The sequence below is a fragment of the Schistocerca serialis genome, chromosome 9 (assembly GCF_023864345.2).
Source record: "Schistocerca serialis cubense isolate TAMUIC-IGC-003099 chromosome 9, iqSchSeri2.2, whole genome shotgun sequence".
NCBI classification, from domain to species: Eukaryota; Metazoa; Arthropoda; class Insecta; order Orthoptera; family Acrididae; genus Schistocerca; species Schistocerca serialis.
The window spans coordinates 335,840,675-335,865,813 of record NC_064646.1 but is presented as its reverse complement, the minus strand read 5'-3'; the positions used below and the strand labels follow the sequence as shown (position 1 = coordinate 335,865,813).

Below are 25,139 nucleotides of genomic sequence, written 5' to 3'. Positions count from 1 at the left end.
TGGTAGTCTTAGTGTTAGCCTTAACACATATTGTTAGCAATTAGAAATGGATGAATCTTATGTATTTTTTTTCATTTTATTGTCCACAGTTAGCTATTTTGTTGCCAGAAATTTGTATAATTTTAATAGATAACAAATGATACTGTCAGAGTTCAAGTAATTGGAAGAGAAAAATCAATCAATTTCTGTAAAGCAGCCATACTCATGGCTGGCATAGAATTAATGAGTATTGTAGCTATTATTTATGACAGGTAGACTTGCATATGAGTCCACGTACTCACACTGAACTATAAATTTCATTACAAATATGAACTACTGAATCTGGTAGGAAGCAGGAGAGATAATGTTTTAAAAAATGAATAGTTTTTACAAATAATTTGGAGCATAATTTATTTATAATTATACTGATATCTTTGGTTACACTGCAGAGGAAGTCAATATGACTACTGACTAAATAAACAAATCTGTAACTCTGGAGCAATAACTCCTCACATTTGATGAAGGCTAATCAGGTGATCTTAAATTAATTGTGTCACTGGGATTGTGATTTACAGGTAGACCGTTTACGTACAATTTCAGAATTACTCATCCCAATCAATTGTTCTCATTCAGTTTTGAGTATATAATCCGAATTTACTCAGATTACTCCTGTTATGTTAAATCGTCCAATATAAAATAGTATTCAGGCTTTATTACTGCCTTCAAAAAGACTCTTGAGATCACAATAGTATGGCAATTATTGACTTGACAATACTGGGGCATTATAATACTAAAACTACACACCAAAACAACTTGAATGTTATGATGTACCAACAGACAGCATCTAGATGTAGAATGTCCTGGTTTGTGTAGTGTCACCTCAGTGCTTTCTAAATTTCACTGCATCTGTAATGCAGAATTTCAGAAAATATGCAAGAGGTAGAAATAGACTCACAGCCTGAATGTTGTAGGTGTGCCCATAACAAGGCAAATTATACATAAAGGTATTATTAAATACTCTTCTTTCAGTCTGAATGAATTAAACTGAAGGGGAAACTACGGAAAATGAAAACTTTCATTGTCCATTTATGTGGCATTCATAGTAATAATTTTCTGAGAAGTGACAGACAGATCCTTCATAGAGTTTATTACTTTTCTAAGACCTAATGTTCAAAGATAAATGTAGCAACATCGTAAGATAAGAACAGAATGTGACTAGAAGAGAAATGTTCTAGGAGCATGTTAACAACTAAAAAAAATTCAGTTGTACACAGTACCAGAAGTAAAAGTTTTTGCCAAAGGAAAAGTAGAGATGTTGAAATTGCTTGAGAGAAACTGATTAAACTTAAGTAAACCCCTTCAACTCTGAAAATATTTGAATAAATACAAGACGACTTCAAAATTAAAAATAAGTGTGAAACCACAATTATACTACACCGCACACACACGCACACACACACACACACACACACACACACACACACACACACACACACACACACACACCACGAATCTCAGAAATAGATCAATAATATTGACTAACATAAGCCTCTTGTTAATACATGTAGCTGCATCTTTTCACTGGTGTTGCATTTGTGTTCACGAAGATGTGACGTCAGTGCCAATCATCTCTGATCATTTGTGCGCCTTTCTCAGCAACCATGACAATAGGTGCATTAATGTTGCCTGAGGGAACATGTGGCATTATAGAGGCATCTACGACACGCAGATCTTTTATTCCTACTACCCTGAGTTGGGGATCAACGACAGTGTTAGGATCGTAGGGGTCACCCATTTGGCACGTTCCCACCTGGTGATTCTCAGGGCCTGTGTAGCGTTTCACAGCACAAGCCCAAAAGTCGTCTGATCCTGCCACATATCTTTCACAGCCCTGGGTCAGTTCAGGTGTAAGATTGGCACCCAGCTCTCTCATGGCTGGTGTTCTGACGAATTCAAGCACAAATCTGCAAGAAAACAGAGTCCCATTGAATTTACAATATTAATTATGAAAATAGCATGAATTATCAGAACAGCACACAAAAAAATAAATTAACACTTAAAGGCAACCACTTTCTTTTTTAGGTTGCCGTGCACTAATGATGTGCTAATTTGTCACTAATATGATTTGGGGGAAAAGTAAGTACAGAATAAAAAAATATATGGTGGTCTCAAAACACCCTGAGGCTTGAATGACAGAAGGATAATAACCTATGAATGAAAAAGAAAAGAAAAAAAAATATGGAGATTCCTTGTTACACAAGATATCAGTTAAACAGATGATACAGACACATGGTTGAAATAGAACAAAGGAAAGCAAAACTTTTGCTTATGGGTGATATTATCACCAATGTGGTTCAAAGTCAAACTGAAGTTGTTCTGCATCGTCTGGCAGAAATTAGACAAAATAATGTGAACAGACTGATACGAACATGCAGTTTCACAATTTTTTTTCTGTAATGCAAAGACACTGTCCTTTGTTGTCCTCTTTGGAGGTGTTCCGGGTTACTAGTAAGTTGAACTGCAAAGTCGATGAAACATTTGTAGGTTATCATGTTCTTCCCATGAGAATGGTGTGACACTAAATCTTACAACATACAATGACCTATTTTCACCACTGAAAATAGCTGAATATAAGGATAAAGTAATACATCATCTCTCTCCTTAAAAAACACCATATTTTAATATTATTGAGCAGCCTTTATCTATATGGGAAGAACAATTATGCGACAGTTAGCACCCTCTCACATTGACCTCTTAGACTGGATTCATACGATTTGATCTCCAAGGGAATTCTGGATGATGAAGGGGACCATGTACCATATTGGGTAGGTGTTAATATTATTTTGTCCAACCCTGCAGCAAGTCCTTCTCCATGCATTTTATAACATCTGTTGCAGAGTAACAGATTACATGGTATTTAACATAAAACTATATAAACAAACATGATAAATGTTTCAGGTACATACCTGACGCCCTCAATCAGCACCTTGACATCAAACGTATCTCTGAAGTACTGGGCAAATATGCGTGGTGGCTGGAACGGGTCCTTGCTGCGTAGTTCTAAGTAACCACGACTCTCTGGTCGAAGCAGTGTGGGCACAATGTCTATATATGCTGGAGGTGAGGAGCTGCTCACTACAGAAGAACCATTAGCCTGCTCACCAGCGAAGAATATCTGCACATCTGGGAGACTCGCGGGCATCTGAGGTGCGTACTTGGTTCGGATGAAGCCTGTCAGCTGCAAGCAAACCATCCATTCAGTCATACACACATTAAGCTTGTGGCTGAAAGTCTTACCATTTGGAAATTAATCTTTTCTGTACCAATCCATTCTCACTCTGCTCATAAACTCGTCATTCTTCACGTTTTTTTGTATCAGAAGGATTAGAGGTAATTTGTTAGTATACTACTTCAAAGAAAGCAACAAACCTGTGACATTCCTGTGGAGGTTATTGGTCCTACTCTCTTCTTCACATATTCATGAAGTGTTCCATTGTTCAGCAGTGCTTCCTGCTTCCAGTTGTTCAGCTGGACCCTCATCTTGTATGAAACATGATTCTGGAGACGTCTTCCAACACCAGGCAAGTGATGGATGACAGGTATCCCTAAAGAAATGAGTCAGATATTTAGTAATTCCATTCCTTGAACAACAGTGCTGAATTTTCAGTGAAATTTGCATGTGATTGGGCTGACTCAAGCCAAGCCATTAAATCATGTAAAGATACACAACAGCCACAGCATGTTACAAGGTTTATTTATCTGTCTCCTGAGGACAATGTAATTGAATAGACTGTGGGCAACGTTTCAGGCCTGATTCTTTTGGTTCTACGTGGATTTGTTCTCATTTAAAAATCCTTGACCTAAGAAAATAAGTCTAAATAGTACAAGGAAAATTTTAGTAATCACACCTGGAAAACCTAAGGATTTCCATTCAGAGAATTCAGTCTGTAAATGTCATGAAGGAAATCTTTCAGGGACGGGGATTGTGTCAAGTTATATGTTAACAGGCAGAAGCATTCAGTACAGGCTTCTATTTTGAAGTATACTAACAACAATTTATGATTAATGCTAACATATAAATGACAGTTTGAGAAGGAGTTACTCAGTGTTTGATTTTTCAAATTATGTACATAGACATGCACATAATTGTTTTATTATTAGGGCCAGTTATTGTATGTTTATGGTGATTTTTTACTACACTATTGTTGTGTGTCCTGTTACTGAATCAAATGATTTAGATTATGTACATTACGTGACTAATGAACCACAATTTAGATAATGTATGTTTACAGTGGAACTGGACTCCAGTGCACTTTACTATTAAGATGTGACAGTTCCTCAACGAACAAAGATGTGGCTACTGCATTGGGCATGCTTCAGCAACACCTCCAGCCTCACTGAAAGGTACAGCATGAAGCCTAGACCTTACCACACCAGACAGATTATTATGGGGAATAATCAAGTCCACATTGCTCATTTTCAGTCCAAGACTAATGAATAATTGCACAATGGAATTGAAGAAGACTTGTGAAACTAAGTCATAAGTCCTGAGATGTTACGTAAGATGTCAAGGAAGACATAGAAACACTTAGATCTCTGCATAACACATAATGGTGCAAATACCAATTCCCTGGATACCTAGATTTTATAAGTAAATACTCCAATATACAGTACAATACACCAGGGGACTTCTCATACATGTCGTCCGTGACACTCTGAATACTACAGTTCATTATGGATCAGCAGCTACCATTTTCAATGCCATTGATGTTAGATGTAATTACCTATGCGAGTTTATGATTACTTTTAAAAATCTGCAATAAACCCTATTAAAACTTCCCATCCTGTCATTTAATGCAACAGTATTGTGCTTGTGTTGTTCATGATGAGACAGGAACGTGAGACTAATAAACAGTGAATGTAGCCCGTTGCTGAATAACGACTTAATAGATGAACTCAGTGGACAGACTACCATGAAACTTGAGATTCCTGTGGGGATGTTTGTAATTTAATCCAAAGTTTTATCACAGAGACTGGTGATAAGAAATGAGATAAACTCTCTTCTCCTTTCCTAGCTTGCCAAATAGTTGGGACGAAATTTTTTTTGCTACGAGCATCTGAAACCGCTACCTTTGGATCAAGCACTGCCACTCTAATGTACTTTTTTAATCCAACAGGAATACTGAGTGTCACGCTTAGCAAATGGAAAGCACGGCCGATTCCAGGACGAAGTCACTCATGACCATAAGTTTCACTGCAGAGTTACGTCACTGTTAGCTGTGTTTTTGTACCACATCTTGTTTACATACCGACTTTCTGCAAATGCTCCTTAGGACCGATTCCAGACAGGAGGAGGATCTGGGGCGATGCGACAGTTCCAGCGCTGAGGATGACTTCTTTGGCAGCCATGAGTCGTCGTGTCTTGCCCTTTCGCACATACTCCACGCCTGTGGCCCGCTTTGACTGTGGGTCTACCAGCACACGGGTCACCTGTAACAGATAAAAACATCCCACTCTGGCTGCTCACTTTCGTCCTTCTATTTCAGTAATGTCAACAACATGACACACAGAGTATTAACGTATTTTTAATCAGAATTTGGATTGGAGGCATTGAAACATCACATAAGAGACAAGTAATGATTTACTTGAATAAATACAGCAATCAACCATTCTGAAAGTAGCTTTGTGTGCCAAGAACGCGTTTTGGGCTTCATCCATCTTCAGCTGGCATAAATTATTTAGGTCATGTCAGTATAACATTTTTGACAGCTGCATTTTGAACACTGCAGCTGCCCTATGGAAGCTACTCTCCTGACAATAGAGAAGCACCCAGAAGGAGGTGGAAAATGAAACGAAACTTACCAGTTGAGAGGGTATGTCACGTTATTTCAGTGATTATAAAATTGCGTCAAGTTTACAAAGAACTTGGCAGTATGGGCCCACTTATTAGTATGACTTTGCGTCCACTCTGGCTTGGATGCCTGCACTGATTCGTGTGGGAAGAATGTCATAAGGCCGTTGTATCCTCTCCTGAGACAAGCTGGCCCACAACTATATAAACTGGTGCTTGATATCCTGGATACTGGCACTGTGATCGAGTTAATGAACAGGCTGGTCCCACAGTATTCAATAGGGGACAGATATGGGGATTCTGCTACCCATAGGAGTACCTCGGCGCCACGGAGACAGTGCATAGATAGATACATGTGTCTTGCGTGGACGAACATTGTCCTGTTGAAAAATGGCACCACGATACTGTCACATGAGAGGTAACGTGAGGACGCAGGATATCCGTGACATAATGCTGTGCAGTCAGTTTCCTTAATCACTGTCAGCCATGATGTGAAATGGCTCCCCACTTTGTGACAGCAGATGTAACACTGATGTGTCTTTCCAAAACATTGGGAGAGTGGGTCCTCTTAACAGGTCGTCGTCATACTTCAGGACAATGGTCATCTGGGGTATTGCAGAACTACGGTTCATCGCTGAACACAGTATGACGCCATTCGTCAACAGTCCACGCTTTCCAGTCACTGCACCACTCCAGACGCAGCTATTTGTGTTGAGGTGTTAACGGCAGTCTGCACATGGGATGATAATTCCCCTATCTGGCTGCTGCTACACTCCAACCAATGATGCGGGATGACACAAAATGATGCAGGGAATCCATAACTTCTTCTTGGATGGCAGGTGCAGATGTGAAGGAGTTATAATTTGTTTGGTGCACAATGCAGTGCTCTTCCCCTGTGGTGAGCAGACTTGGACAACCGGATGCATGAAGTCGATTATGTCTGGCATCACATTCTCAAGCAGTTCAACATCGAGCCACTATTACATCCGAATTCCCCAGAAATCTCGATATTGCACAATTCGCCCTGCTGGCCAAATGGAGATCCACAATGTTACTGCTTGGAAAGCCCGTCAGGTACTGATAATGCTGTCTGACACGAGTGCATGGCATTTCCATACTCTTCACATTGCTCACTCAGTAGCCGATGCTATTCAGGCTCCTTGTATACCCTACCAGGACTGGTAACAGCACCAAACACGAACGACATTAATGCACTCTGGTGACGTGTACCTGTGACAGGGAATTGCAATGCTAATGATTTACATATGCATCGATGGTGTGTATGTGTACGAAGTTGCATTGACTTCCTACAATGTCTGCTTAACTTTGTCAGGGAGTGCAACAATTCGTGTAGCTACCAGATTTCTGTATTTGCGTTTGATCAATAGTTAGGTGGACTTACTCTTGTTCTATAATTTGTGGTCCTTTATCCACCTTCGATTCATCAGTGCTTTATGAACGTAAAAATTTTTGAGGAATCTGCATTGAGCTGTGAAATCAACCACTGCTCAAGCACATCCAGCTAACTTTGTTGAAACACTAACGTCACCGCAGAAAATTTATGTACCGACACTGTGGCGTGCATCATAGCACGTAACATACAGGTCTCATGAGTTCCAACGACTGTCCCCGGGCAGGGAACGAGTTATTATTTCAAATGAGTTACTTCTTAACTGCGCTTTTAACTACGTGCAATCTCTCGATAACATATGGGAAAGATAAGACCTTCAGTGGTTACCTTTGCACTGACATTGATTGTCTGCGGGATCTGGACAGAACCGAGTGTTCGCGATGTATGTCGGGCAAGGCAACTAATGTGCCGTCACAAGTTCATTGCAGGGCCCATATTTCTAATGGGCTCCAAGAAAAATAACCCATACAATTGTTGTGGTGAACACGTTAAAGGCCGTTTTTCATGAGCGACTTTCTGTTCAAAATCGAGTACTCGCTGTGGGAGCACGTGATCTGACGTAATGCGTGGAAAGCTTCCTTTAGACGCTTCCAACAGGTGGGAACCTAGTGAATGAGCACAAGCTTTGCATTTATTTTAGTTAAAAAGTAACAGACAATAACTTTCCTTGAAAGAATACAAGTAAAAATGTGTGTCCAGTCTGCTGATTAAAATTTAAAATACATAAAGGACCCTATTATTCTTGCTGTTTACATCCATTATAGCTGTGCTTATATTTCTGGCGTGTCACTCTTATTTTAGAAGTTTTTGGCGTACTAACTGCATGAATAAATGACAGCCATTTTCCTATGATCAAACTATCTGTCCTCTAACAAACTGTGTAGTAGATTTTTTTCTAGTAGATTATCCGGCAGGATGTACAGATATTCACATTTCATTAATAATACTTTATTGACATCATCTTACTTACATAAACAGTAATAAAATCTTAGAAGTACTTTGCATTTGTCACTGCAGACATTGGGAACAATCTGAGATACGGCAGCCATCAAATGCCACAAAATTCGTCGGTTGCTTCATGTTACATTTGACGTCGGTCGTTTAGTGTTCGACTTTTAAATTTCTCCCTCAACTGTACTGAGAAACTAGCGAAACTGCCAGCCAAGATATGTGCAAGGTTCTAGTACAATGCCAGGGTAGTGTTAAGTGCACTACCTCCAACCGCTTCACACTTGTGTACAAATTAAAATACCTATAAATTGGCCTACATTCTTCTTTTGCCACACAGTTTTGTTTATTTTGGGAAAATCAGTGTGCTCACCATGCAAACCAATCGTATCTGAATACCACAGCTTTGCATCGCACTGTAACTAGTGTTGTATTGACTGAAGACCGTGTCTACAGGTTATCAGTGCGAAAGAACAAGAGCAGCATTCCTAGGTCAAGCATGTTCTCTCGTATTTTCTTCGGCGGAAACGATAGTTCATAGGTGCGCACTCCCGTGCGAGCGGGAGGAAACGCTGGCCACTGGCGAATTTGTTCGCTTCCATTCGCTTCGGTGTAAACTTTCCGGTTGGCTGCGTTTGGGCAACAATCGTAACTGTGAACTTTCTTTCACACACTCTGTAGTTATTATCTAAGAGGTGACGTGCAGCATTGGAGCTGCCGCAGTTGACGGTCTGAGCATCACAGAACACCAAAATGTAAGTGCAAGGCCCATATTAGAACTACCATACGGGAATATAGAACGGTAGTAGTGCTCCTAATAGCTTGGCAGGGAACTTCGATCACGGGAAAATGTTCGCAAATATCCGCGTTACCGCTTTACGAAATACGAGTGTTAGATGATAATATTTAAAATATTATAAAAAAATAACATCAAGGAAAAAGCAAGGATAGCGTTTCTGAAGAAGAGAAATTTGTTAACATCGAGTATAGATTTAAGTGTCAGGAAGTCGTATCTGAAAGTATTTGTATGGAGTGTAGCAATGTATGGAAGTGAAACGTGGACGATAAATAGTTTGGACAGAAGAGAATGGAAGCTTTCGAAATGTGGTGCTACAGAAGAATGCTGAAGATTAGATGGGTAAATCACATAACTAATGAGGAGGTATTGAATAGAATTGGGGAGAAGAGGAGTTCGTGGCACAACTTGGGATCGGTTGGTGGGACATATTCTAAGGTGAAACTTCCTGGCGGATTAAAACTGTGTGCCCGACCGAGACTCGAACTCAGGACCTTGCCCGCGAAAGGCAAAGGTCCCGAGTTCGAGTCTCGGTCGGGCACACAGTTTTAATCCGCCAGGAAGTTTCATATCAGCGCACACTCCGCTGCAGAGTGAAAATCTCATTCTGGAAATATTCTAAGGTATCAAGGGATCACCAATTTAGCATTGGAGGGTAGCGTGGAGGGTAAAAATCGTAGAGGGAGGCCAAGAGATGAATACACTAAACGGATTCAGAAGGATGTAGGTTGCAGTAGGTACTGGGAGATGAAGAAGCTTCACAGGATAGAGTAGCATGGAGAGCTACATCAAACCAGTCTCAGGACTGAAGACCACAACAACAACATAAAAATAAAAAAATCATTTTTACCACGTAGAGAAGACGCCGAGTCGCAGAAAGGCAAACGAAAAGACTGCTGTACATTTAAGCTTTCGGCCAAAAAGAGCTTCACACACACACACACACACACACACACACACACACACACACACACACACACACACAGACACACACAAGCACAAGCCCAATGCAAACACATGACCACTGTGAAGTTTCAGTCGGCAGTAAAGTCATGTAACATGATGGTCACCCTTTGACTGTAAAATTACTTATCTGTAAAACCCAATAATGCAATTTCGACCATGTGGCCATTTCCAGGCGGACATAATTGCGCTTTAGCAGTTGTAAAAGCCTGAAAATCATCTGACATGACACAGAAGCTGGTTTTATCGTATTGTGCACCTGAATACGACTTCTTATGTGTATCGCACACTTTCAATTGCACTGTGAATGTGCTTAATTTACGCTCGCATCCGTAATACTGGGTGAGGTAAATAATTCGATATTTGCTTTTGCTTCATGTACAACAGAAGATGGTGTTGTTGCACGATGTTCTGTGTACTCAAGTATTGTAGAAATATCCGTGTGTGAACTGCTTGATTTAAATGCATTTTAAGCATATTACTCGTATTCCACATTATAACTGTTCGCATCCATTTTTCGTACTTTCTTGCGTTCAGTGGAGAATTCCAAAATTTTACTGAAGTGGGAGCATTATTCTAGTACCATACATGGACTTCTGCTAATCTGTGTTGTGTCTATTACCCGCTAATAACGTGTCAACACGTTTGCGTAACTATTGTTCCATTTTTAGTATTTGCGAGGACGAATGTTCTAGTCACTACATCCATACTCTGCAAACCACTATAAATTGCATGACACTCAGTGGCAAGAAATAACACCAAGGAAACACAGTTACACACTCATTCCATGACTAGATGTAAGTTCAGTATAATTTCTGCCAAAAGCTGCCAACGTCGAGTTCTCCCTTAAATGCGAGAAAGTACGAAAAATGTATGTGAACGAAAATAAAGTAGATTACGAGCAATATGCTTTCAATACATTTAAATCGAGCAGTTTGCACATTGGTTCGTAGGCAGGAACGAATGTCCACAAAACACTATGCGATGAAACCAGCTTCTGTTTTATATGAAACAAAACAAATATGGAATCATTTACTTCATCCAATGTTACGGATGCTTGGAAAAACCAAGCAGAATAGGAGCAACATATTCACAATGCAATTCAAAGAGTGCAGTATACACATGAACTCGTAATCAGCAACATCTACGTGGATACTCTGCAAAATCACATTTAAGTGCCTGGCAGAGGGTTCATCGAACCACTTTCTCAATTTTCTTTTGTTCCAATTTCGTGTAGCGCGCGGGAAGGACGAACACCTATTATCTTTCCGTACGAGCTCTGATTTCCTTTATTTTTTCATGGTGATCGTCTCTCTCTATGTAGGTCGGCGTCAGCAAAATATTTTCGCGTTCGGAGGAGAAAGTTGGTGGTTGGAATTTCGTGAGAAGATTTCTCCGCAATGAAAAACGCCTTTGTTTTAACGATGTCAATCCCAAATCCTATATCATTTCAGTGACACTCCTTCCCCGATTTCGCGATAATACAAAACGTGCTGCTCTTCTTTGAACTTTTTCAATATAGTCCGTCAATCCTATCTGGTAAGGATTCCACATTACGCAGCCGTATTCTAGAAGAGGATAGACAAGCGTAGTGCTGGCAGTCTGCTTAGTAGATCTGTTAGATTTTCTAAGAGTCCTGCCAATAAAACGCAATCTTTGGTTAGCCTTCCCTACAATATTTTCTGTGTGTTCCTTCCAATTTAAGTTGTTTGTAATTGTAATTCCTAGGTATTTAGTGGAATTTACAGCCTTTAGATTTGACTGATTTATCGTGAAATTGAAGTTTACCGGATTCCTTTTAGCATTCATGTGGATGACCTCACATTTTTCGTTGTTTAGGGTTAATTGCCAATTTTCGTACCATACAGATATCGTTTCTAAATCGTTTTGCAATTTGTTTTGATCTTCTGATGACTACTAGTCGATAAACGACAGCGTCATCTGCAAACATAAGACGGCTGGCCAGATTGTCTCCCAAATCGTTTATATAGATAAGGAATAGCAAAGGGCCTATAACACTACCTTGGGGAACGCCAGAAGTCACTTCTGTTTTACTCGATGACTTTCCGTCAATTACTACGAACTGTGACCTCTCTGAAAGAAATCACAAATCCAGTCACATAACTGAGACGATTGAGACGATATTCCATAACACGCAATTTCACTACAGGCAGCTTGTGTGGTACAGTGCAAAAGCCTTCCGAAAATCCAGAAATACGGAATCAGTTTGAAATCCCTTGTCAATAGCGCTCAACACTTCATACGAGTAAAGAGCTAGTTGTGTTTCACAAGAACGATGTTCTCTAAATCCGCGTTGATTGTGCGTCAATAGACCGTTTTCTTCGAGGGAATTGATAATGTTCGAAGACACTATTTGTTCCAAAATCCTGCTGCGTATCGACGTTAATGATATGGGCCTGTAATTTAGTGAATTACTCCTACTACCTTTCTTGAATATTGGTGTGACCTGTACTACTTTCCAGTCTTTGGGCACGGATCTTTTGTCGAGCGAACTGTTGTATGTGATTGTTAAGTAGGGAGCTAATGCATCAACATTCTCTGAAAGGAATCTAATTGGTATACAGTCTGGACCGGAAGACTCGTTTTTATTAAGTGATTTAAGTTGCTTCAGTATTCCAAGGATATTTACTTCCACGTTACTAACGTTGGCGGCTGTACTTTACTCGAAGTCTGGAATATTTACTACATCTTCTTTTGTGAAGGCAGCCCTGTTTTCGATAGTATCTCCATTGCTGTCGCGCAGAGAAGGCAATGATTGTGTCTTGCCTCTAGCATACTTCAATGACGATCAGAATCTCTTTGGATTTGCTGTCAGGTTTCGAGACAAAGTTTCGTTGTGGAAACCATTATAAGCATCTCGCATTGAAGTCTGCGCTAAATTTCGAGCTTCCGTAAAAGATCGTCACTCTTGCTTTGTTTTGGAGGAAACCGAAACAAATATGGAATACTTTAATCGCCAAGGAAATTCTGGTCTTACGTAAAATCGGTAAGCGGGTCGAAGGCTTCCATCCAGTCACTCACTGATCAGTCTGGCCCGGCAACGGAAGACAGCAAAACGAAAGCTGGAATTTTAAATTTAGCGTTTGAGAAATCTTTCACGCAGGCGGATCGTACAAACATACCGCCGTTTGAGTCTCGTACAGATTCCCGTATGGAGGACATAGTGATAGACATCCCTCGGGTCGTGAAGCAGCTGAATGGGTTGAAAATAATTAAATCGCCAGGTCCTGATGGGATTCCAATTCGGTTTTACAGAGAGTACTCTACTGTATTGGCTCCTTACTTAGCTTGCATTTATCGCGAATCTCTTGCCCAAGGTAAAGTCCCGAGCGACTGGAAAAAAGCGCAGGTGACGCCTGTATATAAGAAGGGTAGAAGGACGGATCCTCAAAATAATAGATCAATATCGTTAACATCGGTTTGTTGCAGGATTCTCGAACATATTCTCAGTTCGAATATAATGAATTTCCTTGAGACAGAGAAGTTGCTGTCCATGCATCAGCACGGCTTTAGAAAGCATCGCTCCTGCGAAAGGTAACTCGCCCTTTTTTCACATGATATCTTGCGAACGATGGATAAAGGGTATAAGACGGATGCCATATTCCTTGACTTCCGGATAGCGTTTGACTCGGTGCCCCACTGCAGACTCCTAACTAAGGTACGAGCATATGGGATTGGTTCCCAAATATGTGAGTGGCTCGAAGACTTCTTAAGTAGTAGAACCCAGTACGTTGTCCTCGATGGTGAGTGTTCATCGGAGGTGAGGGTATCATCTGGAGTGCCCCAGGAAAGTGTGGTAGGTCCGCTGTTGCTTTCTATCTACATAAATGATCTTTTGGATAAGGTGGATAGCAATGTGCGGCTGTTTGATGATGACGGTGTGGTGTACGGGAAAGTGTCGTCGTTGAGTGACTGTAGGAGGATACAAGATGACTTGGACAGGATTTGTGATTGGTGTAAAGAATGGCAGCTAACTCTAAATGTAGATAAATATAAATTAATGCAGATGAATAGGAAAAAGAATCCCGTAATGTTTGAATACTCCATTAGTAGTGTAGCGCTTGACATAGTGACGTCGATTAAATATTTGGGCGTAACATTGCAGAGCGATATTAAGTGGGACAAGCATGTAATGGCAGTTGTGGGGAAGGCAGATAGTCGTCTTCGGTTCATTGGTAGAATTTTGGGAAGATGTGGTTCATCTGTAAAGGAGACCGCTTATAAAACACTAATACGACCTATTCTTGAGTGCTGCTCGAGCCTTTGGGATCCCTATGAGGTCGGATTGAGGGAGGACATAGAAGCAATTCAGAGGTGGGTTGCTAGATTTGTTACTGGTAGGTTTGATCATCACGCGAGTGTTACGGAAATGCTTCAGGAACTCGGGTGGGAGTCTCTAGAGGAAAGGAGGCGTTCTTTTCGTGAATCGCTACTGAGGAAATTTAGAGAACCAGAGGCTGACTGCAGTACAATTTTACTGCCACCAACTTATATTTCGCGGGAAGACCACAAAGATAAGAGAGATTTGGGCTCGTACAGAGGCATATAGGCAGTCATTTTTCCCTCGTTCTGTTTGGGAGTGGAACAAGGAGAGAAGATGCTAGTTGTGGTACGATGTACCCTCCGCCACGCACCATATGGTGGACTGCGGAGTGTGTATGTAGATGTAGATGTAGAAACCGAAATGATGGGTTGATGAACTTGCAGCGCTCCATGTGGCCTGACGGCGAACCAAGGTAGTGTTGCCGGAAGTCCCTATAGGAATTTCGACGGCGTGCTGCTGGTGCGCGCCAGACTGCGACTGACCTGCGCCCTGGTGACGATGCTGAGGTTGGGTCGGCGCGCGGAGCCGCCGCAGAACTGTCGCAGCAGGCTGGAGCGGGCGCCGAGCACGGTGGTGGCCTGCGCGGGCGTGAAGCCCAGCTGGCCGGCGCCGCCGTTGGGGTCGTGGCCGACGCGCTGGCCCAGCTGCGACGCTGCGCGCAGCATGCGGCCCACCAGCTGCGGCTGCCAGTTGAAGCGCTGCACCGTCATCGGGCCGTCCGTGCCGTGCAGCGACGGCTGCGGGGAACAGACAACAAGCACTCACAGTTACTAAATAAAGGCGCGTTGTCCCTTTATCACTGACAGCCACAAAGACCAGAGGTTAACCACTGTTATGATGTGCTATTCAATCCAACTAAGGCGCCGGCGGGTGGATACCTGGCAAAGCGACTGGGACTCATCTGATAGGGGTCGGCGAGTCTCGGAAATCTTTCTAAACACCTGAAAAAGGCTAAATAAAGCTACACCGTCTGACCCTGTCGCGGCACTTTTTATGTGCAGAATGGGCACAGACCTTATCCACAGCACCTATCTACAGTCCAACACTGACAGCGAGGAGTATGTGACTGCAGAATGGTTGGCAGTCAGGACATATTTCACTCAAGTGTTCATTGTACAACCTACACAGACCAGAGATAATACAAGGGGCAGCCACGGTTACTCCCCCCCCCCCCGCCCCCTTTGCTCTCATGGAAAGGAAAATTATGCAGGTTTGTAACAGGGCCGTAACTGGAGGTTTTTATGGCTACTTACTCATACAAATCCGTATCCGTCTTCCGAAACATTAAAGATACTGCATACCTCCAGGTCTGGCCTCCCTAGAAACTGTCTTATGGATCCTCCTAGTTGTGGGAGACTGAACAGCGTGGCAGAAGCCATTTGCTCGGAATCGGGTAATAATACTTTAACAGACAACAGGCAGATCCGGAAAACAAACTTGGTGCACGCAACACACGCAATGTGTGTCAGTGAATTCCCGACCGGGAATCGAACCTGGGCCTCGCGCTGGCATTCACTTGTGCTGATTCCTCAGCTATGGAGTCAGACTTATTTTGAGGCAATTTTGTCGAGCAGCTTCTCAGGGCATCACGTGGCACAATATGTTGTTTAGCAATGTCGTTTGCTATGTTACATTTTTATCACTTTTTTGTTTTATCGGTTTCTTTCTAGTAGTATGTGGTCGTCTTTTTTGGTTGAGCCATTCTTTATGCAACTATTCCTTTTTTTGGTGGAAAAAATGGAAATGAAGTCCCATGCTTCTTTACAGAGCGTAGGGGAACGATGCGGGAGACCCGCACCGCTTTACTAGGCAAGGTCCTAGTGGTGGTGGTTTGCCATTGCCTTCCTCCGACCGTGATGGGGATGAATGATGATGATGATGAAGAAGACGACACAACAACACCCAGTCATCTCGAGGCAGGGAAAATCCCTGACCCCGCCGGGAATCGAACCCGGGACCCTGTGCTCGGGAAGCGAGGACACTACCGTGAGACCACGAGCTGCGGACTTTTTTTTTTTTTGGTACTATCGTGAAAAATTATCGAGTTTGAACGTCTGTGTTCTAGAATTATTCTTAACCCGTTAATACGTTCATTTGCAGAGTCGCTAGCTGTATCTTACAAGTTACTCGAGATATATGTTAGTGTACTGGTCCCAGCTGTCGAGCCGGTCTCCCCTACTCTGTGGTGTCCGTTCACGGCGTAGCTTTCACCCCTAGCGCGGCGCCTGCGCAGGTACGGGCCAAGTTACTTTGTGCGCACTGAACGAAATAGGCTTTGCCGTGCGCTATTCAGTGGCTGGGGGAATACATGCGCAGGAGCGTCGTGTACGGATACTCACGTCTACGAAGTCACTGCGCCTCTTGACGTCGAGGTTGTCCTCGGAGCGCAGGAAGTAGGGCAGCACGTCCTTCCAGGACCAGCGGCTGCAGCCCGACTGCGCCCAACGGTCGTAGTCCCAGGGGTGTCCCCGCATGTACATCATGCCGTGCAGCACGCTCGTGCCTCCCACCACGCGCCCTGGATGTGTGACACCACAGTGAGATTACTTTGGATACCCTAGGTGACCAGGCACTCAAAGATATACACTACTGGCCATTAAAATTGCTACACCAAGAAGAAATGCAGATGGTAAACGGGTTTTCATTGGACAAATATATTATACTAGAACTGACATGTGATTACATTTTCACGCAATTTGGGTGCGTAGATCCTGAGATATCAGTACCCAGAGCAACCACCTCTGGTCGTAATAACGGCCTTGATACACCTGGGCATTGAGCCAAACAGAGCTTGGATGGCGTGTACAGGTACAGCTGCCCATGCAGCTTCAACACGATTCCATAGTTCATCAAGAGTAGTGACTGGCGTATTGTGACGAGCCAGTTGCTCGACCACAATTGACCAGACGTTTTCAATTGGCGAGAGATCTGTAGAATGTCCTGGCCAGGGCAGCGGTCGAAAATTTTCTGTATCCAGAAGAGCCCGTACAGGAACTGCAACATGAGGTCGTGCATTATCCTGCTGAAATGTACGGTTGCGCAGGGATCGAACGAAGGGTAGAGCCACGGGTCGTAACACATCTGAAATGTAACGTCCACTGTTCAAAGTGCCGCCAGTGCAAACAAGAGGTGACCGAGATGTGTAACCAGTGGCACCCCATACCATCACGCCGGATGATGCGCCAGTATGGCGATGACGAATACACACTTCCAATCTGCGTTCACCGCGATGTCGCCAAACACGGATGCGACCATCATGATGCTGTAAACAGAACCTGGATTCATCCGAGAAAAATGATGTTTTGCCATTCGTGCACCCAGGTTCGTCGTTGAGTACACCATCGCAGGCGCTCCTGTCTGTGATGCAGCGTCAAGGGTAACTGCAGCCATGGTCTCTGAGCTGATATTCCATGCTGCTGTAAACGTCGTCGAACTGTTAGTGCAGATGGTTGTTGTCTTGTAAACATCCCCATCTGTTGACTCAGGGATCGAGACGTGGCTGCACGATCCGTTACAGCCATGCGGATAAGATGCCTGTCATCTCGACTGCTAGTGATACGAGGCCGTTGGGATCCATCGCGGCGTTCCGTATTACCCTCCTGAACCCACCGATTCCATATTCTGCTAACAGTCATTGGATCTCGACCAACGCGAGCAGCAATGTCACGATGCGATAAACCGCAATCGTGATAGGCTACAATCCGACCTTTATGAAAGCCGGAAACGCGATGGTACGCATTTCTCCTCCTTACACGAGGCATCACAACAATGTTTCACCAGGCAACGCCGGTCAACTGCTGTTTGTGTATGAGAAATCGTTTGAGAACTTTCCTTATGTCAGCATGTTGTAGGTGTCACCACCGGCGCCAACCTTGTGTGAATGCTCCGAAAAGCCAATCGTTTGCATATCACAGCATCTACTTCCTGTCGGTTAAATTTCGCGTCTGTAGTACGTCATCTTCGTGGTGTAGCAATTTCAATGGCCAGTAGTGTATTTACTATCAAAAAAAGTCTTGATCACAATTTATTTATTATGGTGAGCGGTTCCGACCACTGCTGTGGACATCTTCAGACCTACAAGTCGTGCACAAAGCTTTAATTATAGGGCTACATTAAAGAAAATAAATAAAGTTATAAAGCTGCCACATCTCTGGACTGGATAGTTCGCCTATCGACTTTACAACAACTGCAGTGGAAAGAAGCCTGCTGCCACATCTTTGGAACGGCGTCCAACTTCACCATGGCAAAGTGGTTCCAAATGGTTCACTAACAGGCCCTGAGAGGGCAACCCATGTACTGTCAAAACGTGGCTCATTTATCCTACATGTTTAAATATTTTTAACGCTTCTTAATTGACAATAGCTGTTGAACAAGCTAAGTTTAGTGTGTGTTTATTTACCTTTCTTGACAATTTTTAACTAAGAAATTTTACATTGTTATTCGACCTATAACCCATTGATTAGTAATGACATCATGCCGTCAGAAGTGGGCGGAGCCTCCATTATGTATAGTAAGACGTGCACTGGTTTCTCCAGTAGTGATTTACCACCAGAAGGACATTCTTACTCATTGGTATCGCTTTATAGCTTTATAACTTTATGTATTTTCTTTAATGTGTGTAGCCCTCTAGTTAAAGCTTTGTATACGACTTGTAGGTCTGAAGAGACCACAGTAGTGGTCGAAACCGGTCACCATACTAAACAAATTGTGATCAAGACTGTTTTTGATAGTAAATATTTGTAACACATTGATCACTGTTCACTCCCACAATGTATTCAAAAGTAATTAACTCAAAGCTATGCTGCTTGTATGTCAACTATATATGTATACCTTGGGACAAGACAAACATTTTAAATATCGAGGGTATGACATTACATATGAATAAGACTACAATATGGACCAAAAATTAAGTAAATATAATTTCACCTGTAGAACGATTGCAAAAAAATTGCACAATACAGCCAGATAAAAAGTAGCTGAAGTATTATAAAACCGTAGCAACACCATCTCTCATTTATGGAACTGAAACAAGGGTAACAACAAGCAATCAAGAAATTAGGACACCGACTCAGGAAACGAGAGTCCTAAGAAGAGTGGAAGAATGTACAGCGTCATTTTCAAGTGACTAATAAATGTTAATATTGAGGTAAGGTATTACATGATTATAGGTATGGAAATAGCAACTCAAGAAGTTTGTTTTGTTACAGCAATCTCCAGAAACATTGCCACCGGACCGAAAGAAAAAGCATTTCGCGCAGTTTATGTCGCAATTGCAAGAGGACAGAGACAATTTCATTTGACAGCAGGGTGGCGCTCCACTGCACTTAGGCAATGATGTACGTGAGCTCTTGCGCACCACGACCTATCACTTGTGCATTGTCTCGCAATCTCCAGTTTCTGGCATGGTCCCCGTGCGTTCCAGACCTGACACCATATGATTTTTGCTTGTGGGGTTAAATCAAAGACACCGTTTTCACACCTCCTCTTCCCCTCAACGTCACTGACATAGTAGGACGTATCTGGGCACCTGTTACTGACTCTCATGCGGACGATAATCATTCACATATAAAACTCATCCTGGCGATAATCATTCACACATTTGTGAACATGACACAAAAAACTTCTTAAGTTGCTGTTTTCATACATCTAATCATATAGTGCCAGACATTTTTTTGCAATCACTTGAAAGTATCTAGATCGTTTTGAATAACCCAGTGCAAGAGAAGATCGTAAAAGAATGAGGACGTAAGAAAATATTTAGGAATATACGCGTTCCAGTCACATTAATGCGCCTACCGTCTACTCTCGACTTCGACGTGCAATAACCACTCAGAGACGGGAAATGGCGCCACTAGCAGTGGAGGATAAAATGGCTCTGAGCACTATGGGACTTAACATCTGAGGTCATCAGTCCCCTAGACTTAGAACTACTTAAACCTAACTAACCTAAGGACATCACACACATCCATACCCGAGGCAGGATACAAACCCGCGACCGTAGTGGTCGCGCGGTTCCAGACTGAAGTGCCTAGAAACCGCTCGGCCTCAGTGGCCGGCGGTGGAGAATATATATAAAGCGCACTGGGACAACACTGTAGTCGTTGTCGTAATGCGGAAACGACGCGATTTATCTGACGTCCAAAAGGGTATAATCATTGGGTTTCGGGCTAACGGTGGAAACATATCCGAAACGGTTAAGTTTGTAAACTGTTCGTGTGCCGTCATGGCTAAATTATAACTTGCGTGACAAACTGGCGGAGGTTCGAGTCCTCCCTCGGGCATGGGTGTGCGTGTTTGTCCTTAGGATAATTTACTTTAAGCAGTGTGTAAGCTTAGGGACATGACCTTAGCAGTTAAGTCCCATAAGATTTCACACGTATTTGAACATTTGACAAACTGGTGCTATCCAAAATCGATGCCAAGGCATCTGTGGTGGACCACGGTCCATGCATGCCAATGGTGAATGACGGATGTGGAGATCTGTACAGGTGAAGAATGGACGTGCAACATTTGAGCGACTGACTGCCCAGATGAAGCGAGGGGTAGCCAACAATGTCTCCTCAACGACCGTTCCAGCGGGCGGCGCAGCGTATGGGCCTTTGCAACAGGCGTCTGGTTCATCCAACACATGCCGACTACTGTTCATCGGCGACGTAAGCTGGAATTTAGACGCCCATACCGCAACTGGACGTCCACCGAGTGCCGACAGGCGGCCTTCTCAGAGGACTCGCGTTTTATGCGCCACCGGCGTGAAACTTCTGAAAACAAACACCCTGTAACAACCGTCGGAACGGTCCAGGCCGGACCGGCTGATCTGACCGAGCGGTTCTAGGCGCTACAGTTGGAAACCGCGCGACTGCTACGGTCGCAGGTTCGAATCCTGCCTCGGGCATGGATGTGTGTGTTGTCCTTAGGTTAGTAAGGTTTAAGTAGTTCTAAGTTCTAGGGGACTGATGGCCTCAGATGTTGAGTCCCATAGTGCTCAGAGCCACTTGAACCCCCTTTTTTTATTTTGTCCAGGCCGGAGTTTGGAGCGTTATCGTCTGGGGAATATTTTCGTGACGTTCCGTGGGTGATTTTGTCATTCTGAAAGGCACAATGGATAAAAACATGTATGCGTCTATCCTTGGTAAGCACGTCCATCTCTAATTGCGGTTTGCCGCGCGGGATTATCCGAACGGTCTGGGGCGCTGCAGTCATGGACTGTGCGGCTGGTCCTTCGGGCATGGGTGTGTGTGTTTGTCCTTAGGATAATTTAGGTTAAATAGTGTGTAAGCATAGGGACTGATGACCTTAGCAGTTAAGTCCCATAAGATTTCACACACATTTTTTCTTATTGGGGTTTGTTTTTCCTCAGCATGATGGCATTTACCAGGAAGACAATGCGATGCATCAGACAGCTTGCAATACAAGAGCGTCGTCTAAAGAGCATCAGGACGGGTTTACCTTGTTCTCGTGACCACCAAAGTCCCCATATTAAAACCCAATCGAGAATCTGTGAGACCACGTCGTTAGGGCAGTTCCTGAACCGAGAAACATAGTGCAGATGGCCACGACACGGGAGTCCGCATGGTTTCACATCCCTGTCATGGCTTTCCAGAACCTCACCGACTCTCTTCCTGAACGACTCGCAGTTGCCCGCGTTGTAAAGAGTGTTTATTCAGGCTATTGACAGGTTTTCACATGAATGTGATTGGACAGTATATAACGTCAACGAAAAAGTAAAGGAGAGAATGGAAGGAATACATAGACCATATGAGAGGAGAAAGAGTGCTGGTAAAGGCTCTCAATCATAAATACACTGGAAGAAGAAATCTAGGAAGACCATGCAAGAGATGGCTTACTATAACAAGCTAGTTTCCTAATAAATAAGTAAATGTCAATGTAAATGTCGTGTGGCTAGGGCCTCCAGTCGGGTAGACCGTTCGCCGGGTGCAACTATTTCGATTTGACGCCGCTTCGGCGACTTGCGCGCAGACGGGGATGAAATGATGATGATTGTTACAACACAACACCCAGTCCCTGAGCGGAGAAAAATCTCCGACCCAGCCGGGAATCGAACCCGGGCCCTTAGGATTGACATTCTGTCGCGCTGACCACACAGCTACCGGGTGCAGAATATATATATATATATATATATATATATATATATATATATATATATATATATATATATATATATATATATATATATATATATATATATGAAGTGAGGAAGAAGAAGTAGAAGACGACGACGTAAAGTTTTAATCACCACTTTGCAAAAATCAAATTACATAATTATTTTTTGTGCGTTTATAGGTACATATCTGCAGTCCTGGCACGCTTTGAAATTCACTCGCCACAGATCCGTACCACACCGCTAGAGGGGATTTAAAACCAAACTGCGCGGCCGATGCGCACTTTATCCTCTAGGGGCGTGCCACGGATCTTGACGAGGGATGCAGGTAGATACCTATAGACAAACAATAAATTAACTGCTTAACAGTATTTTTCAAGATGGTAATTAAAACCTTATGATTTCTCCTCGGACAAAAGAACTGATATGCTAATGTTCCTCAACCAGATCCTAAGTAAGGGATTTATCAAGGATGAAGATAAAGTAAACAAAATAATTTTCGTATTTGCTTATTAATTGAAAAACTTACAACGAATATTTAAATCTGCACGTACCAGGCGCTGTTGTCATCTACAGTCTGAAGACTGGGTTGATGACTGTTCTCTATGCTGGTCTATACCGCGCACAGCTTCTCATATTTGCATAACTACTGCAAACTACATCGATCTAAAACTGGTTACTCTATTCATTCCCCTTCTCATCTACGACTTTTCCCACTCACGCTTCACTCCATCACCACTCCATGAGCCACACATTGGCACCTCAGTATGTGTCCTATAACCTAATCTTCCTTTTTAGTAATCTTATACCATAAATTTTGTTGCTTCCTTAATGAAATATATTAACTCCTCATTAATCATTCGACCTGCCAGTCTAATTCTCAACAAGCTTTCCTAACACCACATTTCAAAAGTTTCTATGCTCGTCATCACTGATTTGTTTATCGTTCATATTCTACTTCGGCTCAAGGCTACACTCCAGAGAAATACCTCTGGAAAAGACCTCCTAACACTTAATTTTATATTCTATATTCACAAATTTCTGCTTCTCAGGGACGTTTTTCTCCCAATTACCAGTCTCAATTTTATATCCTTCCTACTTTGACCGTCGTCAGTTACTTTGTTGCCCACGTAACAACACTTAGCTACTGCTTTTCCTATTGTGATTCCCACTATATCACCTGATTTAATTAGAGTGCAGCCCAGTACTCTTGTTGATACTCATGTTACATCTTCTTTTCAAGATGTGAGCCATTCCATTTAACTGATCTTCGAATCAGATAGAATTACTATTTGATCGAGACATTTCAAAGCTTTACTTTCTTGTCCCTGACATTTAATTCCCTTTCCAAATTTCTTCTCGGTTTCCTCTACAGCTTGCTCAATCTTCAAATTGAATAAAACTGGGTTTTGCATTCTCAAGCGCTGTGTCTGCCTTTAACATTCTTCGACTCTTATAACTGCAACTTGTGTCCTGTACAAGTTGTAGACACCCTCACACGGCATCATAACATTACAATTTCAATGAGTAATTAAGTAAGTGTTATTAGGAAGGAAGTGACTGCAATATTTTTGTTCTAGCGCGCACGGTGAAACTGCTAACGGCCTTGCCGCACTGGTAACGTCGATTCCCGTCAGATGACCTAAGTTATGCGCTGTTGGGCTCGGGTAACACTTGGATGGGTGACTTTCCTGTCTGCAGGGTGCTGTCGGCTAGCGGGGTGCAGTCGGTTCTTGTGAGAATAACTGAGGAGCTGCTTGATCGAGAAGTACCGGTTCCGGTCACGAAAACTGACAAAAGCTGTCAATGTGGGAAAGCATCCAGTGATCCCTATCGTCTGAGGATAACACGGCGGTCGGTCGGTACGGTTGAGCCTTCCGAGGCCTGTTCGGAAGGAGAGTACGGTGAAAGTACTTAACTCTTTTGAAGGCGAAGATGACCAGAATCAGGGTGCCAGCAAGGGTGAGTTTCTGAGATACGAGGAAGGGTTGTGAAGAAGAGACCGAGGCAAGATAAATGCGACTCACCTCGCGGCCAGCGACAGGTGGAGGCGAGACAGCTGTTAGGGTCCTTCTCGAGCTCGTAGTTCCAGTCGAGCACGGTGCCCTCGTAGGCGTGGTAGAGGCTGGGGGCGGCGGCGGCGGCGGGGGCGGGAGGTCCCGCCTCCAGCAGCGTGACGCGGTGCCGGCCGTCCTCCGAGAGGCGGCACGCCAGCACGCTGCCCGCAGTGCCGGAACCCACCACCACGAAGTCCGTCTCCTGCGCAGCACGTCGCATTCTCAAGAAACGCTCCAGACAAATGGGCACAACAAGGTACTACAGCATTAGCCAGTACATTATCTCATCACAAGTATCCAGGCACCTATTACCAGAAATTAATGTGGGGTCTGTCCACCCTTGGCCTTTATGACTGCTTGAACTCTGCTTGGGATTCGTTCAGTGGGGTGTCTGGATGTCTGTGGAGGATTGACAGACCAATCTTATTCAGAAGCTTAAACCAGAGACGGAAGTATTGTTGGACACTGGGGCTGGAGCGACGACATTGTCACTGTTCTTGAAGGTGTTCCATTTGGTTCAGTTCGGGACCCTGGGCGCAAAGACTTGACTCACAGATGCTGCTTTATTGTTTTAGTTATGTCATGATCCGTAGATCATTTTCCCGATTATTTTATCGATATGATGTGGAACAAGTCAGATTACAAGATATGTACACACACATGAATAGTG

General features: G+C 43.2%; 1 protein-coding gene across 1 annotated transcript in view; it reads right to left on the bottom strand.

Annotated features, from left to right (window-relative positions):
• Window positions 1-373: 373 nt before the first annotated feature.
• LOC126419066 (glucose dehydrogenase [FAD, quinone]-like) overlaps window positions 374-25,139 on the bottom strand; it is a 41,914-nt gene continuing 17,148 nt past the window's right edge. Inside the window, exons 3-9 of the mRNA XM_050086145.1 lie at window positions 24,440-24,671; window positions 16,633-16,811; window positions 14,776-15,030; window positions 5,289-5,469; window positions 3,409-3,584; window positions 2,946-3,217; window positions 374-1,943 (exon numbers count right to left, since the gene is read on the bottom strand). Coding sequence (XP_049942102.1) covers window positions 1,595-1,943; window positions 2,946-3,217; window positions 3,409-3,584; window positions 5,289-5,469; window positions 14,776-15,030; window positions 16,633-16,811; window positions 24,440-24,671 — 1,644 coding nt within the window. The 3' untranslated portion in view covers window positions 374-1,594. The remainder of the gene's footprint in view (window positions 1,944-2,945; window positions 3,218-3,408; window positions 3,585-5,288; window positions 5,470-14,775; window positions 15,031-16,632; window positions 16,812-24,439; window positions 24,672-25,139) is intronic.